Here is a 19,364-nt window from a genome sequence, read left to right on the forward strand (position 1 = left end):
AACTGCCACAGCGTCTAAAAAACTGCATTGACAGAAATGGTGATTATGTCGAAAAATAGCTAAATGTTCAAGCTGTAAACTGATGTAAACCATTGTAGAAATAAACAGGTCTATGTACTTATAAAAAAAAAAAAGGAGACCTTACTTTTGGGATTACCCTCATAGTTATGACCAAGATAATTGGTGTACTGTTAATAATGCACACTGACTGTATCCTACAGAGCCTATATTTTCATATTCTTTCCTTTTCTCATTTAATTCTTCCTTTCATCTCTTCGTCTGTCAGACAGCACGGTCATAGCATAAAACCTTCTCTCATAAAGATGATATACATGCACAAACTTTTTCTGTACAAGTTGCTAAAACCATGTGGAAGAAACTGTAGGCAACCTATACTGATATATGGTGTGTGCAATTTTCCTTGGTTTGCTAATTCTGAATTGGTGAAAGCCTGAAACCCAGCAATTACATAAACTGGACAATATTTGTAATAGGATGAAGTGGCTCTTCTCCATCCTTACATTCCTGCTTAGATACAAAAGCTGTTACATGTACATTATTATTCACTAAAATTATTTACCACCATAAAACATCAACAGCCAACTGCATGATACTGGTACAGAAGGCACTTAATATACATACCACCAACAAAATGTTACATCAATAGACTTGTAAATGCTTCACCTGGCAATGTAAATAACACCATCGCCTACCTTGTTGGAGTAAATCTACACTTATTCATGTGAGTGGATTGATGGTCTCACAGGCACAGCAGACGGTATTCACTGTAAGACCATCAGCAAAACAGCACTTAAATTATGAGGTAGAATAATTGATGATGAAGTTACGTATGTACTCTAGAAGGGTTTAAATTTTGCCCCAGTTCTACCTTTATTACCAACTGTGGGAAACATAGGTCATCTCCATCTTTTTCATCAAAATCTTATCACAGGCATCTATGTTATTTGCATTATTTTTCTATTTGAAATTAATGAAGCAGTTTCCTTTTGCAGCAGAGTATTACTTTCAAAAATTTTAAAGTAATCAGGCTAGGCAAAAACTTAAAATTATAATGATGACTGCAACTTCTTAAACCTTGGTTTAAGATTGTGGAACTCTGATATTTCTGAACAGTGGAACTTCCTTATAGCTGAACTTCAAAACCCAAACAATAGAAACTTACTATCTACAACACTTTGCACAAGAAAATATAAAAAGAAAAATTTAACTGAACTTTGTGTTTGTCTAGTTGTATATTGTATGCAGAGTTTCACATAATGTATAACCTTACACGTCCTATTCCTTGGACTGACCAGTGTTTACTTATAGGAGAGACAACTTCCCGTACACAGGATAAAACACACACACACACACACACACACACACACACACACACACAAGTGCAACTCACACAAACACGGGCTCCAACACCCAGGGACAGTGGCCCTGTGTGTGTGTGTGTGTGTGTGTGTGTGTGTGTGTGTGTGTGTGTGTGTGTGTGTGTGTGAATTGTGCTTGTATGAAACTGTGTGTGTTTTTTATTTCAGAAGGATGACTTTGGCCAAAAGCTTAATATTTCAGCAATCTTTTTCATTGTGCATGTCTGTGACTCAACATCTCCACTACGTGGAAGTTACACAATCTATCCTTTCCATGCAGTTGTTATTTCATCCAGGACACTCCATTGCTTGAACTGTATTTAGAGAGAGAGAGAGAGAGAGAGAGAGAGAGAGAGAGAGAGAGAGAGAGAGACAGAGAGAAATTATACCCAAGGCAGCAAATACTTTCTGCAACATTAACGTAAATAGTGATGAGAGAATAATTAAATCTGGAATAACTTACTCATATTCTTCCAGCGAAACTTTCTTTCCCTTCCTCCTTCTGAATGCAGCTCACCATCTTCAAGTAAGAGTTCCTGAAGTAAACGCACATTCCGTTGATCATCATCTAAGACTTGTCGCCTGAAAAATAATAATAAATATGTAGATGGACTTCTCTTCAGAATTATTCAGTTACTTGAAGCCACACACTTTGTTATCTTTTCATTTTTCTAAAGAAACATACAATACCTACAGTTCCTTCCAAAATGTTTATACTTGTATTGTATAAAGTATTAAGTCTACTAACAAGATTTTACTTCATTTCAGATACAAGTCCACTGATGGGTCTTTGGGAGGTTTCAGATCTTGGAAACAAAAATCTTAATAATGCGTGATTGAAGGGTTGTTTTATGTGATCCTCCTGAGGCTCTCAACAAAATAGTATATTAGAGGTCATATAACTATATTGTGACACCAGCCTCAGTAGAGTACTGTTGAAACAGAAATATTCTACAATTCCATCTGACAAGACACTCAAGAATGTAAGAGAATACAAACCATATCTTCACATATAATACAGCCTGTTTCCACAGAGGAGGTTACTGTGACAATTTCCAAGATGATACTTCTATCTTATAATGTTAACTCCTTTCTAAAGTAAATCTGCCAAAAACAATGATTGATGTTATCCTCTCCTCTTATAGTAAGAAAGAGGAGATAACAGCATTTCAAATTATCTTCTATCCCTAGTACAAGAAAATGGTAAATATAATCGAAGAATCAGTGTTCTTCAGCAAAGTATGGACTGAAACCACACACAGCTCTCTTTCCCTAGAGTTTATCACATCATACCGGGACAGTCGTTTTCTTGATTTGGCAAATTTATTTCATTCCATTTTGTGGTTTGATGTCCATACTGTCATCACAGACACCAGTTTACCCAACAGAGGTACAGGAGTGGATAAAAAATATGGAATCGTGGCAAGAAATAAATGCTTGGAACATAAATACAGATCCTGGCCAAGCCTGAAGGTTGCACTGTTGTATTTGGCCGTGAACAACACCTGTGTAATGTCCTCAACAAGTTGCAGGTGTCAGTTGTAGTCAAAACAGTGTTCTGTTTGGTTGTGGGTGCATAATGTCGGAACTCAGTGAACATGGGCAAACTACTGGTGCTTGTATGGTGGGTGCTTTCGCAATCAAGCTAACCGAAGTGTTCAGTGTTTCAAGAGGTACTGTGTCAGAGATTTATACCCCACAGAGGTATAAAGTGGAAAAACATCACCACTAAGTCACAACACACACAAATGTGTGTGTCGGGTGATCGTTACAGTGGGTCATTGAAGAGGATTGTGATGAAAAATAAAAAAGTAACAGCTGCATAAGTCACTGCATAAATGAGTATCACACTTGTGAACCATGTCAGCACCAAAACAACATGGAGGGAGCTCTAGAAACAATGAATTGCAGGGCAAGCTGGAATTCAGAACCACTCGTAAGTTATGCAGAAGCCCACTGCACGAAAACATGGTGCCGAACCTGGACTATGGAAGAAAGTTGCTTGGTTGGATGAGTATTGTTTCACAGGGTTTCCAACTTCTGGCCAACTTAACATCCCAGAAGAAAACACACCAGAGGTCCAATGATGATTTGGACAGCCGTATCGTGGCATTCCATGGGCTCCATGGTTAACCTGCAAGGTTGCATTACTGCCAAGAAATATGTGACCATTTTGGCTGTTCAGGTACATCCTATGGTACAATGTTTGCTCCCCAAAGGTGAGCTGTGTTCCAAAATGACAGGGCCCTTTTCATACAGCTCGTACAGTCCAAGACTGGTTTTGTGAGCAAAAGAATGAACTTTGCTTCTCCCCTGGCCACTTTAGTCACCAGATCTTGCTTTTACTGATTCTCTGTGATCTGCTACGCAGAGAAGGGTGCATGATCACTATTCACCTCTATCATTCTTATCTTAACTTGCTATATTTTGCAGGAAGAATGGAATAAAATTCCCTTGAAAGTCACACAGAACGTACATCAGGTTTGCCACAAGTTTCCCCAAGTGAAACTCCCTGATATTTCCATGATTTCCAGACACATTTCAGAATTTTTCCCTGGCAAATTTTGAGATTGATTGATTAATTGAGAGGGTTTATGGGGGCAAATGGTGAGATCATCAGTCCTGCAATTCCAATGTTACTCACAGAAGAAAGAGGTCAGCTAAAAGTGGATGGATCCAGTCAGGCGAATAAACTATAAAACCATGAAGTTAAAACACACACAGTAAAAGGCATATAAGCTTAGAGCAAATCTGAAACTGGAAAAAAAGAGTGTTCTTTCCGCGGGGGACTGGTCACGGGGTCCCAAACTGAGAAAATGCGAAGAGAGACCCCAACCACAAACACCCTGCCTCTGCTCCAGGAGTAAAGCAAAACCCTATATCTGGAAATAACCACTTTCACAGAAGAAACTGAGGACCAGTTCAACCATCCATGAATTGTCTGCTAATACTAAAATTAAAGAAGACTATACTTAGCAAGAAGGAGACATTCTACCAATATGTGAGATGTTCTCAGTCTGGCTCCACAACCATGTTGTGGCGATGGTTCGTTACACAGGAGGACACAATGGGTGAGCCTGGTATGACCAACGCATAGATGGCATAAAGCAGTGGACTCCTTCCAAGAGCAGCAGAAGGAAGAACACCAAAGCACAGCAGCCTCCTTGATTATGCGGAGTTTATTACTAAGAGCAGCAGCGCACATAATGTCATTCCAGTTTTGGCCAAAGAGAGATTCGAGACAGATCTGCATATCTGCAGCTGGAGTCACGAAAGAGAATGGAGCATGAGTATCAGCTTACCTAGACAAATGGTCCGCCCGTTGATTCCCCGGGATACTCACATGACTTGGGTCTCAGAGAAAGACAGTCGAGCAGGCGGCACAGTCAAGGAAGGACAGAAGGTCATGGACAGCAGAGACCAAAGGATTACGTGAGTAGCAGGCGAGTCGGTACATATTAAAACACTGTGGAAGGAGGCCTGAGAAACAAAATGGAGGGTCCCTGGTAATGGCTAAAAGCTCTGCTGTGAACACACTACATGATTCTGGCAACAGATGGTGTTCTAAGCCAGTAGGAGAAGTGAAAGCGTATCCCACTTTATCTATCACCTTAAGACCATCAGTGCACAAGAAGGTAGCACCCTGGAACTCTGCAAGGATGGAATGTGCAAGATGCTGGAAGATCATAGGGTTGACGGAGACCTTAGAACTCTGGACTAGGTCAGTCCTAATCCGTGGTCTAGGCACCATCAAAATGGGGGGTGGGGGGGAGGATGAGAGGAAATACACGGGATGCATTTCAGTGAATGGAGATGGAGATCTCGACAGAGGGAAGTGAGACGCATTCCAACCGGCAATCCCACCCATGGGCAGTGATCAGCAGGGAGATGTTCCTTGCTTGCAAAGAGGACAGGGTACACAGGATGGTCAGGGAACCTGCGAACAATGACTGCGAAAGAAACAAGGAGTTGGCTTCATCGCATTTGTAGAGAGGGGAATCTCCACTTCTGTGAGAAGATTGTCAACGGGACTAGTGCGAAAGGCACCCATAGCCAGACCCACCCAAAAAGGTGAACAGGATCAATTATTTTCAGAGCAAGAGCCACTGAGCCATAAACCTGCTTCCATAATCTAGTCTGGACACGACCAGAACACTGTAAAGATGGAGAAGAGAAGCATGGTCTGTACGCCAAGATGTGTGGACCAGGAGGTGGACAGCATTAAGCTTCCACATGCACGTAGTTTTCAGGCAGCAAATATGGAGCAGCCACATCAGCTTTTCATCAAAAAAAGGCACAAGAAACAGGATTGTGCAGTAACATCTAGGAGCTGGTCAACTAAATAAAGTTCTGGATCAGGGTGTACTATGAATTAATGACAAAAATGAATAACCTGCATTTTGGAGAGAGAAAACTGGAAGCCATGGGAGACAGCCCACGCAGAGGTCCGTTGGACAGCGCCTTGTAATCAGCACTCAGCAGACACAACGGGAGTTGCACAAGATGCAAAAATCGTGGACTGACAACGCTGGGGTAACCTGAGGGCCAGCAGAGGTTTCAAGCCCATTGATGGCTATGAGGAAGAGTACGACACTTAATACAGAACCCTGTGAGATACCATTCTCCTGAATCTGAGAGATGCTGAGTGGAGATGCTGAGTGAAGTGCCAATTGGAGCCCAGCAGAGCTGGTGGGATAAAACATCGCAAATAAAAAGTGGAAGGGGGTTGCAAAAGCCCCAGTCAGGGAGTGTAACTAAAATGTGATGGCACCACACCATGTCGTATGCCTTATGTAGGTGCCCACAGATAGTAAAAGCCACTCGGATTGCGGTTTCGAATCTGAGTAATCAGTTGGAGATTGTTCTTTCCGGAAGTCACATTGATACGGGGGACAAAAGGCCATGAGATTTGAGTAGCCAACATAATCGGAAGCCAACCATCCTCTCAAGCAGTTTACAAAGTACATTCATCCGGCTAATTGGGCAGTAGCTGTCGAGAGACGTTGGTTTCCTCCCAGTCTTAAGAAAAGGGATAACTATAATATCTCGCCACTGTAAGGAGAAGGCACTCGTGAGTCAAATGGGGTTGAAGACCCTGAGTAAATATTGCTTCTGTGAAATGTCCAAGTGTTGGATTATCTGGCTGTGGAGGGAATCAGCCTGTGGCCGTGTCATGTGAAGATATAAGGGCCTGCAAGAATTCCCATTAAGTGAAGGGTTCATAATGGGGTTCAGCTTGGTGTGGGTTGAAACATAAGGGTGGGGGGTGTCTGTTCAACTCTGTTTTTGCACAAGTGGCAGGATAGGAAGAGGACACCAGTGCTGTTGCAAAGTGTGTTGCAAGGTGTTCCGCAAGGACCAATGGGTCAGTAGACAGAGTACCTTGGAGGATAAGCCCCTGGACAGTTGACTGTCACTGGTGGCCCAGAAGGATACAGAGCTTGGACCAAACCTGCGATGAAGAGCCATACGTCCCCAGGGAGGAAACATAGCGCTCTCACCATTCCTTTTTACTCCACTTAATAAGGTAATGAGCCATAGCATGGAGACACTTAAAAGTGAGGAGGATGGTCTGTGAAGGGTGTCATTTAAATCACTGTGCCAGCACCCATCGGCGGTCCTGGATAATGATTGCTACATGCTTGGTCTACCATGGTACTGGTCGACCATGAGGGGGACCTGTGGATAGGGCAACAGCAGTGCTAGCAGCACGAAGAATAGTGGCAGAAATACCCTGAACGACTGCATTAATGCAGTTTGAGAGAGAGGTGTCGAAGTGCACAGCAGACATATATAAAGACCAATTGACCCTGCAAAATGTCCAATGTGGGGGCCTGTCCACCTGGCGGTGGCAGGGGAATAACAATCACTGGAAAGAGGTCACTGTTACAAAGATCAACACGAAGTGACCAATGTAGGCAAGCAATGAGAGCAGGGGAGGAGATTGTGAGATCGAGAGCAGTTAAGTTTCCATGAGCAGCATTGAAGTGGGTAGGATAACTGTCATTGAGGAGATGCAAATCAAAGTCTGTAGTAAGTTGGTCACGTAGAAGACCCCTACCCAATGAAGTGGCACTCCCCCCACAGGGGTGGTGTGCATTGAAGTCTCCAAGGAAGAGATACGGGGGCACAAGTTGCATACTAAGGTAGACAGTTCAACAAAAGGAAGTGGTTTACCTGGAGGGAGGTAGACACTACAAATGGTGATTGCTGCAGTCGTCTGCACTCTGACTGCTATCGTACCTGGTTGGTACGAAAGATGATCCAGTCACTAATGACATTGGTGCAACCCAATTTGGAGACCCCTCCAGAAGCTATCCTGGGGCTGGCACAGTTCCGACAGAACGCTCAATAACATTTAGAGAGTAGTCATAATGAAAGTGAGTTTCTTGAAGAACAATGCAGAAGAGTAGGAGGAAACAAGATGTTGTATTTCCGGGAGGTGGCTATAATATCCATTGCAATTCCACTGGATTATCATGTGGTGAGAGACCAGGTGAGACAAAGAAGCCGAAGGGAGGTCAAGTCACTTGGTCGGTGGTCTTCAACAATGAGGATGGGGTGACATCCATAAAAATTTGGTCCTGATTCGGGATGAGGTGGAGGGGTGAAGCCCTCCGGGTAGCCGGGGAAGTCTCATCCTTTGACTTTTGCTGCTGCTTCTTCTTCTCCCTCGGAGGAAGGTAGGAGGCATTGTCAGTAATGGAATAGGTGGCAGTGATGTCAGGATCGGACAGTGTGTGAGTGGTTTTGGGGCCCTCGGTCTGTGGGTCTCTCCTCCGGCCCGGCAGACAAAGGGGGCAAGGGAAAGCAGCCCATAGAAGAATAAAGGCTGCAATAGCTAAGGGACCCATGTGCACAACACATGTACCCACCAAAGAGCTGTTGGGACCCCGGGGAGATAAATTTTGAGATCTCAAGTTTAAGTAAAGACGTAAGTTGACAAAAAAATGCAAGGACTTCTGTATTTCTAAGCAAGTGAGCAAAAATCTTAAGTACTAACATCAATATCTTTTGCAATGAACTGATTTTAGTTGGAGAAAGCAAGTCAAATGTTATATATGTTTCATTAAGACCACATATGTTTTATTCAATTAAAAAAAAAAAAAAAGGGGTGACAAAAATATGTATTTCATTGAAAACACAAGACAGATTTCAAATATCTTCACTGGTTTCAGAAATAACCTCAGAAAAAGTAAGCCTGCTGAAAGAAGTGTATAAGGCAGGGGAGAGTTGTGTAAACCAACATTATAGGAGACTGCCAATAAAATGTTGGTTCTACTATGTTTGTTACTGTCGGTTACTACCCACTATGTTATGTCTGTTATTTTACAAGTACTGTGTGGTTTTTCTTTCACGAAATAGTGACTGCCACTATTTTCTTCCTCTTATCAACCATACTTTCTAATACATAAACTAATTTCAAAGTGCCAAAATATTCTAGAATAAATAAAATGTCTACGAAATGTCACACTGTACAGTGGTCTTGCGGTGAGACAGTCACAATTCCTGAAATCCATTGCCTGTGGCGTCTGGCCTGCCGAGAAGCACCGCAGTCCTGAGTCCATGGATAAACCACGGAAATCTGCCTCATTACACCACGCACAAACAGATCTGGCCTGAAGGCAGATCAGTGAGAAATGATGAGCTTCAGATAGGCTGACCCAAACCATTAGAAATACCCACAAAAATGGCCTGCGGTTTCGGCCAGTCACGGAAGTCCACTGGTGTGGCCAGCTATTTACATGTCACAGATACCGTGTTGACGAAATGAGACTGCAGTTATCAATCCATGCAACTGATAACTGACGTGAATACTCTGAAAATCAATACTAATGAGGATAGGATAGTAAGCTACTCATCGTACAGATGTTCACTGATCTGCAGACAGGCTCATAGAAAAGACAATCACACTCTCACAACTAAGCGTTTGGCCATAGCCTTTGTCAGAACACAAGAGCACACACACATCACACAATCATTCACACAAAACTCATGCACACATGACTGCTGTCTCTGAGAATCAGATCCAAGCAAACACCACCTCACCACAGCGGATGCTAGGCTAGCAGCAAGAAGTGGTGGCAGCACTGACTGAAAGCAGAGGGGAGTGGCAGAAAGGAAAGAAGCAATAAGAATGAGAGAGTAGAGAAGCAGCTCACGTACTCAGCTGCGCACATCCAGTGACAATGCATGACATCTCAGTAAACAAACCATTTAATCTACTGAGACAAAACTAGATTTTTTCCATCCTTTTTTTTTTCAAATTTCTCTGATATTTCCCTGATACTTTTGAAATTCCCTGATTTCCAGAACTTGTGGAAACCCTATGCATCCAAACATTCCGAGCTGGTAGCTGTTTTAAATACCAACTGTTTTCCTATACCATGTATGGTAATGTGTTATGTTTTGGTGCTTCCACATTTTTGTCCATCCCCTGTAAGTCTCTTGCACTTTCTGTCTATGAATAATGTATAAACTATATTCCGTGTGTTGTCAATTAACTTTTATGTGGATATATAATATTTTCTGAGACAGAGATTAGGAGACAGCCCAGCCCTTGCAGAAAGAGCAAGTAAAACTGCCTAAAAACCACACTCAGATTGGGCAGTATCCAATACCTACTTCTGTTAATCCACAAAGCAGAATTCTCACAGGTCTGGTTCACTTCCCTGCCTCACATGTTAGCACATTGTGTGTAAAGCTATTTGAGCCTGTCATCTCAGAACACACAAAGCTAATGCTTTAAAAATCGGAAAGTGTAAAGTTAAACTGGAAGGGAATTAGAGTTTAACATGTAGTTATTAGAGAAGGAGCAGAAATTTCAGTTGGACAACAACAGAAGAAAAAAGTGGACATAGGATTTTCTAAAGCACCATTTCAGAATTAGCCATAACTCATTTAGAGAAACCATTGGCAGGTCAAGTCAGTTGAATAAACTGCTTCTGAGCTAGCTACTGTGAATAGACAGAGGTCCTCAGCAACATGACCAAAATATAATACTGGTAAATGTAATACAGGATCTCACAAAAATAGTCAATAAATTTAATGTATCGCAGCTTCATCAGAACTACAAAACATATACTAATGAGCAAAAACATTATGACCACTTGTTTAATAGCGCAGTTTTTGACCTTTGGAATGCAATACAGCTGTGATTCTGTATTGTATGGAATCAATAAATCCTTGGTAGATTTCAGGACATCTGTGGCACCAGATGTCTACACACAGGTCACACAAATCCTGTAAATTGCAGGCCAGTCATTTGTGGTCACAGAGCTGGAGCCCTATAGCACCGCAGATGTGTTCCTTTACATTCGGATTGAGTGAGTTGGGTGACTAAGACATAATTATGAGTTCACTATGCTATTCCTCAAACCACTTTAGCATAAAGCTGGTGTATTGACAGTCACCTGCCACTTGGGATGACATCAATTTTGAAGGGATGCAAGTGGTCTCCAATAACATTCCTGCAGTCAAAAGCCATCAAGGTGCCACTGATTTTTATCACAGGTCTCAAGGAAGCTCAGATAACTGTACCTCTGGGGATAATACTGGCTCCACCAACCTGCATCCATAGCGTAGTGTGTGTTTCAAGTAGTCATTTGCCTGCATGACAGCATAGGTGGACACAACCATCAATTTGGTGTGACAAGAAACATGGTTAATCCAACCATGTGACATTTGTCTAACAATCCATGGACCAATATTGATGATCCCATGAGCATTTTAATAGATGATGTGATTAGGTCACATTGGGAACACATAAGGGGTCGTCTGCTGCAGAGCCCCAAGTGCACTAACGATGTCCTCAGGAACACTTGTGCCTGCACCAGCATTGTACTCCATCATCAGATCTGCCACAGATCATGTTTCCTGCCCTACAGATGCTCTGTGTTGAGACTTGGATGTCCAACAACTTAACACCTATCTATGGTTTCACTGTCCTTCAACCACTTTCCATAGATGCTGACCACAATAACACATGAACAGCTGACCAGAATCAACGTTTTGGAGATGCTCAATCCCAGGTACTGGCCCATAACAATATGCTCTTTGTCCAAGTCGCTTATTTTCCCGATTGTGTCACATACCCATAACATCATAAGGCAGAATTCAGTCTCGCGGTAAGCAGTCGCCATAATGTTTTGGCTCACCAGTGTATATGAATAGATATTGGCTTCAGTAATTCATTCACTTAGATAATATTTTTATGATTTTGTTCCAGGCAAGATTAAGAGTGAAGTTCAATTATGACTCTTAAAGAAAAGATATGGTGTGTGGAATCGAGTATTTAGAACAAATGTGGCTTTGAGGTACAAAGGACTTCCAAAAACAGTACAGCTGATACAGCAATTAAAGGCATGTAGACAGTGGTGATGTGAAACAACCTCTAGCCACTGAAGGGAAAGTGAATCAGAGACAGAACCCATACATGTGCCTTTCCAGTGTTCTTCATACAAGTCTCTTCAAAGAGCCCTCAAGAGCTCCTAATCTTTAAGGCAACTACATACAGGGAGCTTCATAAGCTTCACAGTTGTACCTATGATGACTGCAATGTTGCAAGATTAACAGCCCAACACTAGTCATCAATGCATGCAATTTGTTGAGCACATTCTTGAAGGTTTTGCATCACGGCTAGCAGCAATTCAAAAAGAGCAGATGCAGAATTCTTTGACACTTCAAGGCACCAGGAGACAGTTGCCACTGAAGAGTACACATGGACTGTCTTCCATATTTAGCCTGTACAGCTGTACTGTGCGAACAATTTGTAAACCAGCAGGAGCACAGTCATTGCAGTTTAAATAATTTATTTTTCCATGTAAATGGTATGGTAAACACAAACCTAATGCTCTTGTCTGGGGAAATGTTAATCTGTATACTGTAATGAAAATAGGATTGGTGTCCCTAAAGTGAATGTGTGCAGTATGATTATCATACAGTTGAACTATTCATTCTTTTTTCTTTAAAAAAGTTAATCCCATCAACTATCTTGATTTACTACATTCATGCTTTGACACAAATACTTGGCCATCAAATAACACCCATTTACCAAGACGGTGCACCACCACACTGGGCTAAGACTGTGCAAGATGTGTTGGATCAATGATTTCCTGAATGTTAGATTAGATTGGCAAAGGACATACAATTCCATGCTTCATATGTTACCTGACATTAGACCCCCCCCCCCTTTTTTTTTCCTCTCTGCGGGCTTGTCAAAGACCAAGTTTTCCAACTGCCTACAAATAACATAAATACAGAAAGGCAACTCTGTATCACTACAAGAAAATGGTGAACATCTTATACAATTTTATGAAAAATGTACAGTCTAGATAACATATTTGTTTATTATAATGATTTATTTTGGTTGACTGCAGCCATCTTCAGATCTAAAGTATGAAGTTGATCTCTATCATCAATTCCAGGGGGTCTGTGTCATTAATATAACATGCACCAGTTGATCGTACTGTTGCTACATGACGCGCATGCTATTTAAGAGGAACTTACTGAAATGGATTAAAAAAGCAATTTTTGAGTTTGTGAACCTGACAAGCCAAAGATATTCATATATGAGGGTTGGAACTTAAATAACATCAACTATTTATTCACAACCGATACAAAAAGAGTTCCATGTTTGCACCTGTTACTGTCCTTCAAAGTACTCACCAGCGTTGTGTTGAACCCGTTGCCAGTGATGTGGAAGGCGTAGAATACCTTTAGCAGAGCCTGTTCTGTTGATGGTGCGAATGGAGCGGTCTATTGCCTGTCGAATCTCTGGAACAGTTCTGAAGTGAATACCACGAAGTGGTTCCTTCATCTTCAGAATCAAATCAAAGTCACAAGGACTTAAGTCCAGGGAGTATGGTGGATGGTACAGTACTTCCCAGTCCCATCGGTCGAACAGAGCAGCCACAGCTTGCACTGTATGCGCCTGTGCATTGTCGTGCAAAATGATAGGTGGGTTGTGCAGAAAGTGTCACCGCTTCTTTCGCAAAGCTGGTCGCAGGTGATGTTCCAAAAATGAACAGTAATACTGTGCATTGACGGTCTGCCGTGGAGGAACGTAAGGCATTAGGATAACACCATCAGTCATACACAAGAACCACCATAACTTTAGACCGCTCCATTCGCACCATCAACAGAACAGGCTCTGCTAATGGTATACTACACCTTCCACATCGCTGGCAACGGGTTCTACACAACACCGGTGACTACTTTGAAGGACAGTAACAGGTGCACTCATGTACCTCTATTTATTAATAGTTTCCACTATAAGTTCCAACCCTCGTATACCACATAGTGCAGATACTGTAACACATGGTGATTTCGTGATTATGGTACAAACTTTCGGGAACGATGGAGAAGGATAAATGTACCTGGTTTGAGGTAAGAGATCCTCATCCAGAAACAATCGAGATGAAAGTTATAAGTGAAAAAGGGAAAATGCAGCTACACCCTTACCATCAGCAAAAAGTGTATGCTTCGATTCCTGATGACTTTGGACCTTGTGTCTTGCTTAGCCAATGGTTCTTGCAGCACCTTACTAATGATCATCACTTTCTTACATTTGTTAATTTTCACTTAAATGCACCATTGTTCACTGTGCACAACCCAGGTACATGCAAGGTGATCACTTGTTATTTGTTAACCAATGTAGTTCCAACATTACGAAGCCCCACCACACTTTGGTCTGAGGGATTAGAAAAGCCCTGGATCAGACATTCCCCATAAAACTGATAGGAAGAAGAGGTCAGTCATTTCATGGGCAGCATGTTCACCTGACGCCACCCCACTTGATTTCTTCTTGTGGGACCATGTGAAGAGCTTTGTGCACAAGATGTCTGTAGACACTGAAGGGGATCTCCTGGCAAAGAATTCTTACTGCCTGCGAGACTGTTCAAACGACATGGGGGATAATAGAACAGGTCCACAGAACTTTGTGCCACAATACCATTCCTACACTGACACTGGGGGATGCCTTTTTGCACAACTGTTGTAAATGTAGCATCTCATGAAACTTGTGCAGGTAAATGGAATTCATTATTATAGTACCGTAGATTTAGGATTTTCAGTTTCTCTGACATCAAGTTATGTGCGCCATTACTAGTTCATCAACAGGGGAAATTATCTGAAGGTTTTGGGGAGTATTCAGCAGGAATTCTGTATTTTATGGTGAGGATTTCCAAACAGGTGCCCTTCATTTGAGCACTGCGCAAGGCTAAGGTGGAACTTGAGTAGATTTTCACTTATACCTTTCAACTCAGTTTGAAGTAAGAGACCCTAGTCTGGAACTGACTGATACACTTTCCCTTCACCATCCTTGAAAATTTGTAATATCATTATAGATAACCCTGCATATCAATGTTGTAAAGTACCAATTGGGACACTCCAGTACTCACAAATCAAGAGGGATAATATGAGTCATCTAAGACATCATGGGCAATGAGATAAATTAGAAGTACCAAAGCTATTTTAGCAGAATAAAAATTGAAATAAAACAATAGAAAGGGGCTTGATGTGGTACAGTTGTACTACACGTGTTGTGTCCTTGCCTTTCTCCAATCTAAGAACTGAACTGCCCAGTAAAAACAGTGACAAAAGCCACAAAGCCAAACACTGCTGTTGGAACTACAAAAATAAATTCATGGGATAAAGTAATGATGTATACAACTAAATTATTAATATAAATTATATAGGGAGAAAAAGTACGTTGTCAAATAAGTACACTACCAGATAAGTAATTTTGATTGTACATTCAGTGGAGAAAAGAAGAATAAAATGTCATGACATATTTTTAACATTTAGTAAGTATGAAGGTGTTATTAACAAACTTAAGTGAGATCCAATATATCTGAAACTCTAAGAAAAGAAAATCAAGATTAAAGCAGAGTGATATATGAAATGTTATCAATAAATAATTGGCATTTGTTTATATTTAAAGGCTTGCAGCTCAGAACAAAGCTGCACAATGCAGCGTGGTTTGCTGATAGTTTACTAAGCCACAGAAGTCCTTGATCTGCTCCAGTTGGGCAGTGATTGGGGGGCGGGGGAGGTGAAAACAAACAGGAATGGTTTCAAATACCATTGATCCCAATGGATGTCGAGTGAAAGCTGCAATATGACTTGTGTGTGTGTGTGTGTGTGTGTGTGTGTGTGTGTGTGTGTGTGTGTGTGTGTGTGCGCGCGCGCGCGCGCGCGCAAAAGAATCAAAGTCTTCATTAGTTGCCCCTAGTTGAAACGTCTACAGTAATGACTGATGGAAATATTAGAGAATCATGTCACAGTTTTAAAACTGGCCACACAAATTTGCACGAGTGCAAGAGTGGAGCATCAGGCTCACTTTACAGACCAGTGAGATTGTGAAAAAAATGGATCAAAAATAGTCAGTGAAAGACACATGGTGCTGTGCCTGAGGAGTTTTCTCAAGTTGTTGCAAAAAAGGTCAGATGTCACAAATTGTATGCAAGACAGGTATCTAATAAGCTCAACAACGCAAAGGAGCAAAAAAAATGTCAAGCTAAAAAGTGTTTTGGGATTGCTATTGACAATCTGTCGATGATCTGTTTTCCCCAGACTATTACAGGAAACATAATAGGGATGTCCTGCACTCAAAAGCAGAATCTAAATAAAGCAATGGCACCATTCAACTTCACCAAAACTGAAAACTTTAAACAATCTTGTCACTCAAGTCAAAAAATGAAGGTGACAAATTTAATGGGAACAAAAGGGCATTCTTAAAAACAGCCAGCAAATTAAGACGTCCCTTACAAAAACAGTGGTGGAGGAAACTGTCATCTGGGATAGTCCTCTCCTCCAAGAAGTGGTTTTTGCACATGACTGTTAAGACCAAGCATAAAATTCAGAATTTCCACTGGGCACTTTACTAATCGCCCATCCTAAACGACAACCTTGCATCCCGTGACTATCACCTATTCCTGCACTGGAAATAATCACTTGGTGGACAACATATTACAATGGACTCCAGACCATCATTGTCATCTGCTCAATTCCTAGGCAGAGAACATTTATACAGAAGTGAAGAAGCTGGTGCAACATTAACAAAATATGCTTAGAAGTGAATATGCATGGCCCTTACACTTCAAATGTGCCTTATAGTTAAGAATTACATCTGCAAAAATAGAGAATACTAGTACTAAACAAAAGTACTAGAAATCTTGAGAGTTATTAAAATCACATCAGAGAAACGTTATAGTCTGAAGAGAATTAAGATTACAGGTAATCTATTTAAGTTTTTCACTGTGTCTCCTGAACCAATTTAGAAAACTGTAATTTATCTTTTTTCCTGAGAGTCACTTGTTTTACATAAATTATATGTTATGAAGCAGACTGATGAAAGACTGAGTCAGTGCCAGTGAGCACAACCTGTCATCTGCTTAGCCTCTTATGACACAAGGATGAAAGTTGATCCATGTTTTATCACTCATACAATGCCTCTTAAAAATCACCAGCTAAATTCGGCACATGCTTCTTTGTTATATCATAATTCTGCTAGTCAAATTCCCCCACAGGTGTTTCACTGAACATGACAACAATGTTAAACACAAAACATTTTCTTTATATTCTTCACAATATTATGTACCTAATCATGAACTGGCTGAATATCATAACCAAAGCTAAAACTGTGTGTGACACACACAGTTACTGCTCATAAAGATGCACAAGACACACAAAATTATGAGACAAAGTGTTAACAAAGGAAAGTATTACATTTTTTATGCCACACAGAAACCATTACATTTTATTGAAAATGAAAAAGCTGAATTTACAATTGTAATCCAATATTTGCATACATCAAACTTCATTAAACAGAGGAAAAAATGAAACTGTGTTTGGTAAACCTGCGGTCTCTCTCTCTCTCTCTCTCTCTCTCTCTCTCTCACACACACACACACACACACACACACCACACACACACACAGCCCACAGCCACTATCATCTCAGCATGCTACGGCCCGACAGCAGTGCAGTGTGCAGCCATCTCAGCTAAGTTGGGTAGTGGAGGTAGAGAGGAGGCATGGAGACAAGAGGGAGAGGCATAGCAGGGTAGGGGTAGGGAAAAATGCTGTAGTGCTGCTTCAGAGTGTGCAGAGACATGTCTAAGACATGATGGTCGGATGCTACATACAGTGGCAGAAGGCTGTGCAGGGAAGGGGGGAGGGGAGGGGAGGGGAGGGGAGGGGGGGGGGGAGAGACTATGCAGGTGTACTGGAGGAGGGGGAGATAGAGTGCTAATGCGAGACTGGAGTGAGTGGGAGCAGGGAAGGCAATAGGTGTGTGAAATACAGGGCTATAGGAAGTTGAGGGGAAGTTATGGGAACAAAGAATATGTTGTAAAGGCATTCCCACACGTGTAATTAAGAGCTGGGAAGAATCCAGATGGCACAGGCTGTGAAGCAATCAAATTCTAGCACAATGTATTGGGCAGCACACGCAGCAACTAGGTGATCCAGTTGTCTCTCAGCCATAGCTTAGCAGTCACTATTCATGTTGTCAGACTCTGTGTTGGGGGTCATATGCACCTAGAATGCTGCACAGGGTTGCAACTGAGTTGGTATAACACATGGCTACCTTCACAGGTGGGGTAGGAGGCATTTTCGACAGGGCTGGCATACGTAATAATGGGATGATTACTTCATGTAGTTGCAGGTGGGTCACCTTTCTGCTTTTCGTAACACAATGTTGACTGTGAAATTTTACATTCTGTTAACAAAACCAGAAAGACAACCTTACTGAATATATGCAAAATCAATAAACATAAGTCAAGAATGCCAGTTTAGTTTTAAATAATGAAACACAATTCCATTTTCCCTAGTGTCAAATTAAGTTTGAGTTTTAAAATCAACTTAAATTTTCACCTGTTGTTAAATTTAATGATATCCACATATAACTTAACTTTTTGATTTTAGTTAAATTTAAATACTGTAATTCTTCATGACATAGGAATGTAATGTTTTTCTTTGTAATCCCTTTACACTGATTAGCCAGAACATTATGACCACCTAACTAATAACTTGTATGTCACCTTTCACATGGATAACAGTGGCAATGTATTGTGGCATGGAAGCAATGAGGCCTTGGTAGGACGGTGGAGGGAGTTGGCACCACATCTGCGCGCGCGCGCGCGCGCGCCACACACACACACACACACACACACACACACACACACACACACACACACAAGTCATCTAATTCCTGTAATTTCCAGGGAACATCCCACATGTGTTTGACTGGGTTCAGGTCTGGTGAGTTGGGGGCTCCAACACATCAACTGGAACTTGCCACTGTGTTCCTCAAACTGCTCCATCACACTCTGGGCCTTGTGACATGGTGCATTCTCTTGTTGAAAAATGCCACAGGTGTCAGGAATCAGGATTATCATGAAGGGATGCACGTGGTCTGCAACCATTGTACAACACTCCTTTGTCATCATGGTGAACAAGCTCCACTGGACCCATGGAAGCCCACGTGAATGTCCCCCAGAGTATAATGGAGCTGCCACCAGCTTGTCTCCACCCTTCAGTACAGGTGTCAAGGAGCTGTTCCCCTGGAATATAACGGATTCATGCAATGCACAGTGCTGATGGTCATGTGCCGATTTCAGTTGAAGTAGCCGTTGTCGTGGAGTTAACATGAGCACATGTGTGGGTCGTTGGCTCCTCGACACCTTTAGTGCAGGACAGAGACAAGCTGGCAGCAGCTCCATAATGCTCTGGGGAATATTCACGTGAGCATCCATGGGTCCAGTGGAGCTCATGAAAAGCACCTTGATGGCCAAGGAGTATCCTATACTTGTTGCAGGCCATTCATAACCCTTCATGACGATCATGTGTCTTGGCAGCAGTGGCAGTTTTTAACAAGAGAACGTGCCAAGTCACAAGGCAAGGAGTGTGATGGAGTGGTTCAGGGAACACAGTGGTGAGTTCTAAACTAAGGCACACAGTTGTCATATATTTGGAGTGATAT

The 19,364-nt window shown here is 41.8% G+C and overlaps 1 protein-coding gene across 2 annotated transcripts in view; it reads right to left on the reverse strand.

The window, feature by feature from the left end:
- Nucleotides 1-19,364, reverse strand: part of LOC124795486 (claspin) — a 181,777-nt gene that overhangs the window by 24,101 nt on the left and 138,312 nt on the right. For both annotated transcript variants that reach the window (XM_047259532.1, XM_047259533.1), the window contains exon 14: nucleotides 1,843-1,961. In XM_047259532.1, the coding sequence (XP_047115488.1) occupies nucleotides 1,843-1,961 (119 nt within the window). The remainder of the gene's footprint in view (nucleotides 1-1,842; nucleotides 1,962-19,364) is intronic.

The sequence above is a fragment of the Schistocerca piceifrons genome, chromosome 4 (genome assembly GCF_021461385.2).
Source record: "Schistocerca piceifrons isolate TAMUIC-IGC-003096 chromosome 4, iqSchPice1.1, whole genome shotgun sequence".
Classification (NCBI taxonomy): domain Eukaryota; kingdom Metazoa; phylum Arthropoda; class Insecta; order Orthoptera; family Acrididae; genus Schistocerca; species Schistocerca piceifrons.